The sequence below is a fragment of the Monopterus albus genome, unplaced genomic scaffold, assembly GCF_001952655.1.
Source record: "Monopterus albus unplaced genomic scaffold, M_albus_1.0 scaffold41.1, whole genome shotgun sequence".
Taxonomy (NCBI): domain Eukaryota; kingdom Metazoa; phylum Chordata; class Actinopteri; order Synbranchiformes; family Synbranchidae; genus Monopterus; species Monopterus albus.
In genome coordinates this window covers 3691074-3706176 of record NW_018127921.1, presented here as the reverse complement: position 1 = coordinate 3706176, position 15103 = coordinate 3691074, and the positions used below count along the sequence as shown (strand labels likewise).

The 15103-nt window shown below is 40.3% G+C and overlaps 1 protein-coding gene across 1 annotated transcript in view; it reads left to right on the top strand.

The window, feature by feature from the left end:
* Positions 1-15103, top strand: part of wnk1b (WNK lysine deficient protein kinase 1b) — a 100360-nt gene that overhangs the window by 45425 nt on the left and 39832 nt on the right. The window contains 2 exon segments of the mRNA XM_020599626.1: positions 9536-9708; positions 14001-14221. Of these exon segments, the coding sequence (XP_020455282.1) occupies positions 9536-9708; positions 14001-14221 (394 nt within the window).

Genomic DNA, 15103 nt, shown 5'->3' with positions numbered 1-15103 from the left:
AGATGGAAGACAAGTTGTGTCTTAGTCCACCACCCCTATTTAGTGAGGGGTGTTCTATTTTTACAAAAATAGCTTCCTTAACTCTTCTCTCAAACCAGTGATGTTCTCTGGAAAGGATCTGGACTTCACTGTCCTCAAAACAATGTCCTTTGTCCTTCAGGTGGAGGTGGACTGCTGACTCTGGTCCACTGGAGTTGGCCCTCCTGTGTTGGGCCGTGTGTTTGTGAAGCGGCTGCTTAGTTTCACCAATGTACAAGTTGTTACACTCCTGACTACACTTAATTGCATACACCACTGTGACACCAACTCAGTAGTCACTGTTAAGTCATACATAAAGAGACAAATTGGTGGTTGGTGGATCTTGGACTTGGGTTCCCTATATTCTGGTTCAGCTTTTTCTGTGACATGTCCAAATACAAATTCATAATCAGCACTGCAGTTGCTAAGTGTGTGCCCACCTTAAAAGGAACGTTTTAGGGTCTTTCATCAGTGATGTTAACTGAGGTCATTGGGCATTTCAGGTCTTTCATTCATCATGCACGATCACTCAAGCGACCCATTTGAAGCTGGTCAAGCCCTAGCAGCACTCTCTTTTGAATCCTCTCTTTTGATCTAGGGCCACCTGGATGCTTTCTCTGCAGCCCCTGTGTTTTTATAGATGGCCCTCCTCCTCTTGCCTGTAATGCCAAGCTCAGTGTATACAGGGGGACTGTCCTTCAAAGCCTCTGCACCCTACCTCTACAGGTAAGAGATCAGGAAATCAGGGGAATCACAGGGTCTTTGGCGGAGTCCCGTGCTTGAATTTTCCTGGAAGGCTTGTCTTGTCAACATCTTTTAGACCTCCAGCTCCTTGCAGGTGTTCTTAATGGATGCCGTATCCCTGAGGCTGCAGGCAAAAATCTTTCCCAGACTGGCTTCATAGGCTTCTCATAGCAGGTGGGGATTGATGTTTCTGAGACTGAGAACCTGGCCCATCCCATCAGCCTCTCCAGGCCATCCATCTGCCTTCAGGCACCAACTTAGTAGTCACTGTTAAGTCGTACATAAAGGCGATGGATTCCAGATTTTGATCTAGGGTCCCTAAATTTTGGCTCAGCAAGACTTCACCAGCATGTTCATTGCTAGAGCAAACAGGATCACAGAGATGGTGCACCCTGTGACAGTCCCCATGTCCAGTCTGTGTCACTCCCATGTTGTTGACTGTCACTTCTTGATCAGTTTTTTCTTATTTTTATCTTTGAAACAAGGAGGGAAGTTCTTGTTTATTATTAACAGTTTCTGCCTTGCTGCATACCACTGAATCTTCGTCTGAATCGTCTAACCTTTTGTTTCACATTACTCCCGGTAATCTTTTTGTAGTGCTAATGAAAAAAGCAAAATTGGAATAAAACAAACAAAAAGGTTATGTGGCCAGTAGTAACCCCTTGTGACTGTAAAACTTTGGATCCATGTTTTTTTTTTTTTTTTTCATGTGATTTCTGATGAGCAGTCACCAGCCACATCAACCTGACCAGTGTTTGATTGTTTGTTGTGTCTTGTTGCTTTTCTTCTTTTGTCTCTCCTCTATCCACTCACCCCAACCGGTCGAGGCAGAAGGCCGCCCACCAAGAGCCGGGGTCTGTCGGAGGTTTCTTCCGTTAAAGGGAGTTTGTCCTCCCCACTGTCGCCAAGTGCTTGCTCAAGGGGATTGCTGGGTTTCCCCTATGTAATAATATTGATAACAGTAAGGTCTAGACCTTAGTTTATAAAGTGTCCTGAGATGACTTTTGTTGTGATTTGGCACTATACAAATAAAATTTGATTTGATTTGATTTCATTGGCTCTTTGTTTCCTGTATGAACAACAAAGGAGACCACTGTTTGCTGCTAATCATTTCAATCAAAACCACAATCATAGCTTTATTAGCATCTTGGATATTGGATCTCAGCTGATTCAGGATTTGGGCATTAGATTGGAACTAGATTATTAGCCTGGGAATTAGAGATGTGCACTGTAACTTAAATGTTAAAAACTATGTTTGAAGATTTAAAGTGTACATTTTTGATTATTCATAGCCTTTTTTAGTTCTCACTTTGTACTTTAAAAGCCAGTATTTTTACTGATAAGTTCCAAATTTGAGATGATTTCAGGTATTGTGATCCTTTGTGTATGGCATGCTATTCTGTTAAGGATCAACACTAAAGGGATTAAAGGGTAAAGGATTAACACTCCACTCACTGCCCTCAGATTTCCTTTGGATCAAGACAGTTGGATCAAGTGCCTGAACTGTAGGTGTTTATGTGGGAGGGAAAGCATATTTATAATGTATCCTGCTTGTGTTCTGAGGATTTCCCATAAATGGAAAAGAGCAAAGTGGTGAGAAAAGGTTAGGAAACACATAGATTAAGGGAAAGAAAGATGATGTTGGAGGCGCAGTGAGGAGATGGGAAAGAGGAGGAGAGATGAAGACAGAGGGTGACTGCTCTGGTATGTGGTGTGTGTATGTGTGTTGAACAGTCAGGCACAGAAAGATGAGACAATAGGGTGTGCAGTGAGTGGCAGGCAGAGACGGCACCTATTGTTATCACATTAGTACACAACAAGTGCATGCGCACACACTTGCACACAAGACTTGTCATTGAATCCATTCTGTAGTTTGTAGTGCCTGTTACAACTCAAAACTACAGACAGTATGTCCTCCTCCCGAAGACCACACTTTGAGCAAGCAACTTTAACTTGGTGTTACCTTCGTTTTTTGGCACATTATGCTAAAATGAGGTCACTCTACATCAGTTTCAGTCATATACTGATGCTGACTAGCCATAATAAGCTGCAATATAGGTGCTGCAGAGGTTTTGGTTTGTGTGTGCAGGTGAGACGCATACCTGTACATCTATGTCTTTTTGTGTTCCATTTTATTAGCTGTGTATGTGCTGTTGGGGGTTTGTGGTTCTTGAGTGTGAGGGGTCTCAGAGACACTTTGTCCACATAATAATGGAGCATACCAGGTGTATTTCATGTTCTTGCAGATGGCCAAATATACATGCACACACCCCAATGCACCAGGAATCTGTAACCACCACCACTGTAGGTCTTTACAATCTATAGAAACAAATCGGCTCATTTACTGAACCACGAAGCTTAATACAGTAAAAATGAACATGCCCTGATTTTGCTTTCCAGTTACAGATCAACCGCATTTGAAATCTGGGTCAAGATGCATAGGTTCATCAGAGGAGAATCAAACTGGGTCAACAGCACATTCTAGGGAAACTGGGATGGAAGGTTTATAGTTTAGCCTGGCTCCTAAGAAGAGTTGTGTGACAGAAAAGGATGCTGCCAGTTGTCCTGTTATGCACTGGAATAATGATTTTAAGGCAAAACCATTAGGTCATGCTTGGTTTTAAGGGAAGATAAATGATTTCATTGCAGTTTTTTTAAGTGCAGTATTCTTCAAAGCATCTCATCATTCTCCCCTCTCTCACTCCTGATTGTCTTCTTCACATATAAATAGAATGCAGCTGTGGACCTTGAACAGTTTGTTTTTATCATCATCTAGATATAAACCAAATCATCTTTAAGTGCTTCCAGCAATACAACCTTCTAATAAAGAGACTTTAATAAATGATTTTCAGCTTTTTTTTATTTTTTTTGACCCAAAGCATACTTTGCTACTTTGGTCTTTATAGTAGTTTTATGAGGATGGTCTGCATTACATTTTCCTAACTTGGTTGTCATTTTGGGCACATGGGTGCATGTTGTAAATGTATGTGTGTAATGTTGGACATATTACTCTCTACATGGTGAATAGTGTCACTCAAGTAAATAATAATCAGCTATGTAAACTCACTTTGGCACTTTGATTGTGGATTTGCATTGCTGTAAATTGTGTGTACAAACTCCAAAGTTGAAGGTGATTTAAAAAGTATTTCTTCCCTGAAATATATATCGAAATATATATACTGGATGAGTTGGTCAGAGGATATCAGCTTTCAGCCTCTCTGCAGGAAGCTGTATAATGCTTTAATACTGCTGATTCTGTTTCTGCCTGCCTGTCAGTGTATGCAGATATTTGTTTGTGTTTATGTATGTCTTCAGTTGGCAGAACTATCACTTGCACATGGATGTAGTGAAGCGTTCTTTCAAGTTCAGATGAGAGAAGAAGGTAGTGACAAAGTGATGCTGGGCTTAGAGTTTGAAACAAATTGTACGTGAGTGTCAGATAAGAGGCTGTGGATTTAGGCATGTCTTGCTTTGGTGTGTGCTCGTGTGAGCTAGTGTGTATGAGATAGAGACAGTGAGTCTGACCAACTCAAGCCTCATGATATATTTGAAGCTCAGAGCAGAAAAGACAGAAGAGAGAGAGGGAGTGAGGGGAAAGAGAGAGAGAGAGAAAACAGCCACTCGCATTAAGATGTACAGTATGTGCTGTACACTATATCAAATTAATTCCTTGTATACCCACATCCTGACTACAGTTTTGTTTTTATATGTATTTGCGCTAATGTCTCAAAGAATATGTGTGTGTGATGTGTACTCATTTCTACACTAGAATGAAGAATGAATCATTAATAATGGATTAGGAACCCCCCTGTAGGCTGTCTGCTCAAATCTATTACACTGTGACATACATCAGCTTTTGTGAGGATGTGTGTGCCCACCAAGACTTTCTGCACGCACAACAACAACAAGCCCTGGTTCACAGTAAAACTCTGGCATCTTTGTTGTCCAAAGAGCATAAGTGGAGACAGGATCCTGCACAGGCAGGCCAGGAACATAGTGACAAGGGAGATCAGAGTAGCAAAGGGGAGCTGCTCTGAAATGCTGAAAACCTAGTTTTCAGCAAACAACCCCTCGTTTGTTTGGAGAAACCTGAAAAACATTAATAGCTACAGGAAACCACCCCCCTGCTGTAGAACTGGCAGATGACCTGAATGTGTTTTACTGTAGGTTTTAGAAGCAGAACTCCACACCTGTCACCCACCTCACCTCAGAACCAGCAGCAACCCATCTTCACACAGATCTTCAACAGATCACTGGAGCTGTGTGAAATCCGCTCCTGCTTCAACCATTCCACCGTCATCCCAAGAAACCCTCCATCAGTAGACTGAATGACTACAGACCTGTCACCCTGACATCGGTAGTTATGAAGTCCTTTGAGAGACTGGTGTTGGCCCACGTGAAGGACATTGTAGATTCTCTGCTGGACCCCCTGCAGTTTGCTTACTAGGCAAATAGGTCAATGGGTGATGCAATCAACATGGCACTGCATTACATTGTGCAGCACCTAGACTCTCCAGGGACCTATGTACCAGCCCTCTTTGTGGACTTCAGCTCGCCGTTCAACACCATCATCCCGGACATCCTCCACTCTAAACTGACCCAGCTCACTGTGCCTGTCCCCACCTGTCAGTGGATCACTAGCTTTCTGACAGACAGGAAGCAGCAGGTGAGGCTGGGGAGAGCCACATCCAACGCTCACACTATCAGCACAGGCGCCCCTCAGGGATGTGTGCTCTTTCTCCATTGCTGTTTTCCTTTTACACAAACGACTGCACCTCAGAGGACCTCTCTGTTAAATTCCTAGTTTGCAGATGATCCAACGGTCATTGGTCTTATCTGAGACGGTGACAAGTCAGCCTGTAGATAGGAGGTTGAACAGCTGGTCCTGTGGTGTGGTTGCAACATCCTGGAGCTGAACATGCTCAGAACAGTGGAGATGACAGTGGACTGCTATAACCTTGCTATAACCTTAACCATCAGAGCTAAATGCTTAAACTATAACCCTTACCTAACCGAAAACTAATTCTAACATGAACCTTAAAGCCAAGTCTTAACCCTCAAAAAGGTATTTGAAAATGTGAGGACCTGCCAAAATGTCGTCATTTTCCAAACATGTCCTGACTCTGTAGCAAAAAAAAAAAAAAATTGTTGGACTATGTAGCAAGTACAAGAACACACACAGTAAGAGAGAGAAACTAAGTGAGAGACACAGGCGTGATCTAGTCCCCTGAGGGAGTTGTCTAAGAGTGATGTGGGTAGTCAGGGTCTTTTTAAGTGCTGCTGAGAAGTGGAATGTTTCCAGTAAGTCAGGTGACCTTCGGCTATTGATATGTGATCACAAGGTCATGTGATCATAGTAGGAAAAAGAGAAGGAATTCATTCATATGCATTCATATGTACTGCATCTCATCTTGACAGCGGACCAGAGGAGCTGGTAGCAGCATGGGGCTGTGACAGTAAGCCACAGTCAGGACAGACAGTGTGGAACCTTTCCCACCAGCCTTCACAGCCTGTACAGGAAGACACAGAAACACTCACGTCTCATTAGATCAGATGCAGATTTAATAGATATCATCAAACCAAACTAGTCAGCTTGTACTCAGTGTCCAGTAGTTGTTGTTTTAGGTTGACAGGAAGACTGGTATATAGGTAGCCTGTGTTTGTGTTTTAATTTCTTTAGTACTCAGATATTTTGCATAGCATTTAGTAGACAAGCAACAATTCTCATGTATTGAAGTCATATCAGTTTTCTGCTCTATATTAGCTGATCAGACCTGATTTTGAAACTACATACATATATTCAACATATACATCAGTTTCCTTGTCAAATTAAACAGTGAGTGGAAAGAAACGGCATGCTTTCAGTGATGATCAGTCGGATATCGTCTCGGCTTCTCAACAGAATCCTCACATTCTGCTGACCAAATGTTTCCGCCAGATTAAGTAATAATAATGTAGAGTAGAACTATCGGAGACTGACTGATCAGTCTCTCCGACTGATGAAAGTCACAATCAGCCATGAACAAAATAAACCTTCATAGTACAAAAGCTGACTAATAAAAACCAGTTCTCTTTCATTAAATAACATGTACTGTACATTTTTATAAAACAATGTTATTTATCCAACAAACAAACCAATCAGCTCTTAGCTCAGGTGAGAGCCAGGTGTTTCCCATCATGGCCTCTTGCAGTTGGTGGAGAGCAGCTGTGGTGCTTACCTCCAAAAATTGCAGGAGCTTGATCTTGCCTACATGTGTCATGTTAGAGCAACTCGGGTCAAACAGAAAACTAACCAGCATGCACTTTAAACCATTTGAGTGACGAGCATGTTCTTTGTTTTGATAGTTTGCACTGTTTGAATTTAAGTTTTTAATTCATATTCAAATGAAGTATTCAAAACAATACAGTGACTGATTCACAGCATTTAATTTGTGAAGCAGAACCACTGATTTGGAGTCGAGGCTTCCTTCTTTGACCCTCTTTTTGAAACTGGATGCCATGGTGATAATCCTGATAATGTTCCTTGAAGTAGGCGTCTAACCTCGAACATCTGACCTTGTTTCATCTTAAAATATTGTCGCTTCTGTAAATTGAACTTAAATTTAAGACTCTGACATGCCTCGATGCCCCTTGCACACTCGAGGTTTCAGGTATTCTCTCATGCATTCTCTAAACAGACACATAACCAGAGGTGGAAAGTAACTAAGTGCATTTACTCAAGTATTGTACTTAAGTAAAATTTTGAGGTTTCTGTACTTTACCTGAATATCTTCTTTTTCTGTTACTACATACTTCAACTGCACTACATTTCAGAGAAAAATATTGTACTTTCTACTCACTATATTTATTTGATAACTTTTCAGAAAAAGTTTGCTAAAACAAAATACAGTATAATTACAAGATCTATTGATCCTTAGTGTAAATTTAATAAGCTACCCAGCAGTAATTGAAATTATAAACATATAAGATGAAAATGAGCTCTACCTTTACCAGGCGCAACATTAAATGTGATGTACACAATAATACATAAATAATTATAATTGAACAATATGATGTACATCAGTGTAAACCATTTTTCTTAATGAGTACTTTTAATTTTGGTACTTAAAGTATATTTTCTGCTGGTACATTTGTACTTGAGTAACATTTTGAATTCAAGACTTGTAACAGAGTATTTCTACACTGTGGTATTGCTACTTTTACTTAGTTTTTGCTACTTTTGTGCACCTCTTCCACCACTCCACATAACGCCGTTTGTGTCTGTGATGCTGCTCTTTCAATGTTTGTCTGTTCACATGCCTGTCATTTCTTCCTCTTAAAGGGTCACAGATATTATGAAACATTCAGGATGTGTGTCATGATTTCCTCTGAAAGCACACATTTCTGTTTGTTCCATGTTAATTGTAACATCTATTTCATTTTAGTTTTAACCTGTTTTTTTCATATCTGGTGCAGCCTATTTGTAACAGCTTAATAATTTAAGGAGGACTTTGCAGTCATATCTGGGCTTAAATGCTTTGAGCTTGTCAGCTTATTTTTTATCATTGTCAGGCAGCTTTGATTTTATTTATTTTTTGGGCAGTGATGTGCTGGATGTGTCAGCTACAGTTAGACACAGGGCTGGTGAAGAAACTACAAACATCAATGTGCACACAGAGAAAATCAAATGAGCATATACACACTCTCACCTAGCACAAAATCTCATAGAATACTGTGGAATATATTCCTTTAAACTGCAACAGAGAACTGGTTAACTTCAAGAATTAAAGTAATGCCTACAACCAAATCATTATAAATAATTTTGGCTTTTCTACATTGAAATTAAAACCTACACGTACACAGAGCAGCCACAGATGAATGCATTAGAGCTTTTACACACGTATGTTCATGTATGCATGCACACAGTAGCGTGTTGTTACAAGAGTCAACCTGCCTATACTGCTCTTTGCATCTATGGAGGTATCAGTGGTAGAGCTGCCTATTAAACTGTTTGTGTGTATGTGTGAAGGACCTTTCTGAGAAGTTCCCTTTCCACAGAATGGAAGAATGTAGACTTCAACTTTCTTTTCTTAGCTTGTTTTGGTCAAACTGTCACTTGGTGGCTGCATCTAATAAAGACTCAGATAAAGCTTGGTGCAAAATTTAAAGCCTCCATTTTAGGACTGAAAAAGAAAAATATGAAGGACATAAGTAGTAGGAGCCAGGATTTCAGGCTTTAGTTGTTTTTACACTGAGATCCCACACTACTGCGGTCACAAAAAGTCACCAATATCCCTTTCATAAATGAGTTTGTCACCAAGTGCCTCACAAATAACTGAAGAATGAAGTATACAGTGTCAAAAATGGATCGAAATGCAGCCTCACATTTTCTGGATGTTAGTGGCTTGAGGACTGTCTGTTTTATCCACATCCTTCACTAGAGCAACATTTTGTGATAGTACCTGGATTCATATTTCATCTGAATCAGTATTTTTACATTTTACATCAGTGATAGATATTAAAGATGCTTGTATCCTGTTGTCAAATCATAGTTGGACCCATATTTTGTAGGTAGTTAATCCTTTCCCACAGTCATCCCTCTGCATAACCTTTTTTCCTGCTCTGTTTATTAACTCTTCTCTCCAACCGGCAAAACCTTTTCCTGCTTCTCTTGATTGTAATAACATGTTTTACAGGCAAGTTTTATTTGGGTAAAAATTTCTCCAGATTTCAGATGAACAATGTTTTCTTAGTGTTGTGGATATATGACTAAATTCCCTCTTCTGTCTTATAGGATCGTAAACTGTCCAAGTCGGAGCGTCAGCGATTCAAAGAGGAGGCCGGCATGTTGAAGGGTCTCCAGCATCCTAACATTGTCCGCTTCTATGACTCCTGGGAGGGACCGTGCAAAGGAAAGAAATGTATAGTCCTAGTCACTGAACTCATGACGTCTGGCACACTTAAAACGTGAGTGTATGAGAGATGCATTTCATTTCCATTATTTAGTGACTTTGGAGGTAAAGCAGTATTTAGCTATCCAACAACTGTGGTGTCTTTTCTGTACTTTCTACCACTCTGACCTCAGCTACTCCACACAGAGATGCATTGAATGAACAGAACATTATACAGTAGATGTAACTGGAAGGTGTGAAACACTTAGTCACTGCAAATAAAAGACCCTACTATGAAATGAACACAAAAATTGGATCTGACTAATACAATTTGCCTTCAACTGGTACAAAAGAACTAAGCCTAACTTATTGGCATTAGCATTTATAGTGTTCTTTGGGATTGTGCACAGCAAACACACATTCAGTCATCTACATGTATTTTCACCTGTGCTTTTGAAGAGCACTGTCATTACTGATTACTCACCTGCTCTCATTTTTGTGTCAAACCAGTATGCAGTTTTATTTTATTTTCAGCTGCCAGTAATGTCGTAAGCACCTGACATGTCAGCATGATTCCTGTGCTGAGAGCAGCTGTTAGGAGTTCAGTGAGTGTGTCTGATTCATTACATGTACAGCATGTATCTGTGTATTATGTACATTATTCATGTGACTAATTGAGGGTTTGTCAATGTGCTTATGTGACTTTAAAGAGCGAAATGATGGCACAGCACACTTACGCTGCAGTGCTCCCAGTTTGGATGTTTAAGGCATATTCTCATTAGACTTGAGCCTCATTTACACAGAATAAGTAGGTTAACGCTAGGTATCATGGGGAGATTCTGTTCTTTGCGTGTGACAAATGTTACATTTGTGGTTTACATGTCAATAGCAGCGTCTGCCCCCCTCTGCTAAATTCACTGTGGAGAATGAATGTGTCTTTGGCTGTCATTGTCCATGCCATGACCGAATGCCGGTCTTTCTCCTGTAGAGAATAGAAGTGTGACTGCAAAAATGATTGCTGAGCTCCCAACACTATAAAAGTTTAAATGTGGGGTGAGTGGCACAAGGCGTGCTCCATGCAGTGCATCATGGGACATCAGCCCACCTGCCAGCTGCTGCTTCTGCTGCAGATTCCTCTCATTCCTGATGGAGATGTGGAGAGACCAAATAAGGCACGTTGGGGCGGGGCAGAATGAGGGAGAGCTGGAATGTGGCCAGACTGTCACACACAGTTAGTTTGACAGAAATAGTCAGATTGCTAGAGACGCAGATAACCAGAGATTCAGTGTAAAGGCATCTAGGCAGGGTGACTGACAAACTAATGAACCACCTGTGACCACAGAATGAGAGAATTAATCCGGCAGCGCAGTACTACTGTGGACAGTAGCACCCTCCACTGGAAGAGTGGAAAACTTTCATGAATGTAGGGAGAAATGCAAAAGCTGTGCAGACACTCTTAAATCTGTCCAGCATGTTAGATACATAACAGTAAAATGTTCAGAATTTGAATCAGAGGATTAACAAAAACCATTTCTGTTTTCCAAACACTTCTTGGAGTTACCACTTCTAAAAAGAGGAAATGAAGAAGTACACATTTAGGATAAAGGTTTTTAGAAAATAAAAAAGGGTGAATTAAATATTAGCATGAAAAGAAGCAGACAGAGTTAACAGAAGGCAAATGCTAATTAAAAGCAGGTTATTCCTTACTTAAAGGATGCATTGTCAGAAATGAATGGATTTATTGTACTGTAAAATCAGTGTAAAAAATGCCAAGGCCCCAAGGTCATGTTTTCAGATAATATATGGTTTTGCCCAAAGTCTGTAACCCAAAAATATTTTCTATCACAATAAAAAAGACAAAAAAAAAAAACTCCAGCAAATGTGTTTAAAAAAGAATTGAACCTTTGTGGATGAACTTATTGTCAATCAACTAATTAAATAATAAAACTCTTTGCATTGTAAATAAGGTGCATGAAATGCATGCACACACACATGCGTTTTTTGCAGTTATGTTTAGTACCTGCATGCACATATAAGAATAGGATCAAGGCCGCACAGGAATATGGCCATCATCCAGATGAGGACTCAGAAAGGAGAGGGACACTGAAGTGGTGGAAAAAGTATCAGAGATGACAAGAGGGAGGACTGATAGGGAATGAGGGAGATTGTGACGATGGAAAAACTAACCAGCCTGGCGTGAGGGTACAGTATAACACATCTCTATGGCTCTGTGTGTGTGTGTGTGTGTGTGTGTGTCATTAGGCTAGTGTTCACAAACCTTTTCCCAGCCCCAGCTGTCTGAATGATATGTTCAGTATGGACAGTTCATGTGACTGAAATGAAGATCTGACCATATTTAAGACAAATGTGTTCATGCAGACAAGTAATTCTGTAGGGTTCACTTATCATTGCAGATGTCACTGTATGTATTCACCTTACATGTGTTGAAAGAACATGACCGAGTGAATGTTTGTGTGTGTGTGTGTGTGTGTGTGTGTGTGTGTGCATGCGAGAGTTGCTTTGTGCAGCATCACTCTAGTATCACATGCCACAGGGTTTAACTTGTCTGTCAACACTGTTCTGATTTTAGAAAGCGGGACAAAGAAAGCAGGGATGACAGGTGATGAAGAGGTGGGTGGGCAGGTAAAAGAAAGGAGGACACTGAGAGAAGAAGAGTAGAACACAGTGCTGTTTCTTCAGAGATGCATAGAAGAGGTTTATATTCTTATAATTCTTTATATTTCTTAATTAAACAGTGAAATCTCTCCATGACTTTAAATCACAAGTTTCTCTCTTGCACACAGTTGGAAGCTATTTCCCCCTGTCTTTTATAGTTACATGGAAGAATTTATCAGAGCAAAATTTCTGGGTGGATTGACTTATTTTCATATGGAGTTTGCCTTCAGGGCATGGAATGTTAGCAGGCTGAAAATACTATAGTATATGTTATAATGTTCACAGTCTGGTGTGAATTCTGTAGTGTCATCAATAATCTCAGTACAAATAGAGTTCATCCTAGGCCGAGGACACACTCCACATTGTTTTCTTTAGACCCCACCAATTAGCAGAGGTGCTGCCTGCTGGCCTGGCAGCTGTTTGCCTCTGTACGGTCGCACCTATGGCTCGTAGTGCATCTGGATCTTAAACTAACTAGATGGATGTGGGCTGTAGTAGATTGCTCTCCAATGTTGAATCCAGTGATTGTCTGGGCTGCTCCCCGTCAGTGAAAACAGATTTGCAGTTGCTGGATTATTAGAGTAGCTGTTGACACTCAAGATCTGTGGTGCTGCCACTAGAGCCAGACTCACTGATGCTGGTCTGCATCAGGTCAGCTGTGGAGATGGGGCCACTCAGTGGTTCAGTCAGCTGCCAGTTATTCACCAGGACCATGGGCAGATTCCATCTAAGTGTGAAGCTTGGACATTTGATTTAAATATAGTCACTAGAATAAGAAGGAACCAAAGTGCTTTAATGAATTAATCAAATTAGCTCCAACACAATGATTCTACCTGCTGTAATGCAGTGAAATTTACACATATGGAAGGGTGAGAAGTCATGGAATAGTTAATGTCTCTTGAATCCTCCTCATTGTCTGGCTGATCAGAAGATGGCTAGGGAGTGCTGTTTGACACCCTACTTAAATTTTCTTAGGAACTGGGCAGTGAAAGAACCCAGCAGATATGAGAAAATAAAAAATAACACTTGTTAGGATTCAAACATTTATTTTAAATTGGCTAATCAACAGTGACAGACAAATGAATTCTGCATGAGTTCTCAAATCTCTTCAAGAGGAATTTTGACTGAAGCTTTTTCATTAAATAATTTCATCAGAATTTAATTTCTGTGAGGTTTCCTCCAACATTCCAAAGATGTAGAAAGCCAGACAGAGTGTGAAGACTGTAGATCACTCACAGGTGTGGGTCTGTACTAGATTTCCCATTGCCTGGAGGGACCTGTCAAAGGGTATTTCTGTGCTTGTATTCTGGGATAGATTCCAGGCTCTCATAACTTTGGACAGGAATAAGTGTGAATAAGGGAATAAGACAATAGGCAACTGTTTGGAAATACTTTAGGATTAAAATTAAATGATTAAATATTAAATGGTCCTGTACCTTGTTCTCAGTCTAGAAGATTAGCTTATAAAATGAGTGGCATTCGTATGGCCGGACTGCAACATGCTGTATAATGTATTACAGCTATACAAGATCAGTGGGCATCTGCACTGTTAATTGATGACTAAAAGGCACAATTAAACAGGTTGTATGGCTGTTGATGGGCTGAATCTTGTGCTTTCCCTATAGTTTTGTACACTTTATTTCACTTTGTTGAATGACATGCTATCTTATGTGTGACTTCTGTGTCCTGCAGTTACCTGAAACGTTTCAAGGTGATGAAAATCAAGGTCCTGCGTTCGTGGTGCAGACAGATCCTCAAAGGCCTTCACTTCCTGCACACCAGAGCTCCACCCATCATTCACAGAGACCTGAAATGCGACAACATCTTTATCACGGGGCCCACGGGCTCGGTGAAGATAGGAGACTTGGGGTTAGCCACGCTAAAGAGGGCCTCCTTTGCCAAGAGTGTCATAGGTAGGAAGATGCCGTTACAAATGTTTACTTTTTTGAAGGTGGTGAAACAACTGACATAATTTGTTAGCTTAACAATAACTTCTTGACATGCACACATCCACACACTCAGTCTCATAAAGACATGAACATAGACACAGAAAAGTGAAACGCATCCACTCCGTCTGCTCGAAAGGCAGATGTGATGGCTGCATACAGTACACACACCAAAGACATGCCACACAAACGCACTTTACGAAGCTAGAACGTAGAACCCATGGTGTGTAGTTTAACATTTCCGTATGTGTTCTGGGAATTTTTGAGATTGAGGTCCTCCTTTCATTGCAACATTCTAGTGTGTGCTATTTAAAGGACTGAGGAATTTTGTTTTTTAAGCTATGATTTTAATTTAAACTTCCACTGTGCATGTTTTTTTCTGTGTGTGTTTTATGATAGATCCATCAAAATCCATTTGGAGATGAAGTTTCTCGTGAAAAATGCACAGTTATACAAATAATTGTTTTTATTAGTGATTCAGAATATGTCTGTGTTACTCTAGTGTCATTTGGAAATATGTAAGACACCCAGTCTGTCTCTTGTTTGTGTAGCAGTGGTGATTTTCACTGTTTTTCCCAGAGAAATATGTGGAAAAGGAAATTCCCATTTACAGAAACTTTTTTTTTATTGAGACAAAGAAACATTAACAAAACAGTACCGAACATGGGAGACAAGATAACAGTTACATGACATTCCAAAAGGATATAGAGTGTTTAACGAGGTTGTAGTGTGTGAAGTGTGGGTATTTCCAACTTATGCAGTCTATGAAATGCAAGAAAGGGAAAAGGAGGGGAAGTAAATAAAAAAATGACCAATAATAATGATGATAACAGTACTACTAATAAAATC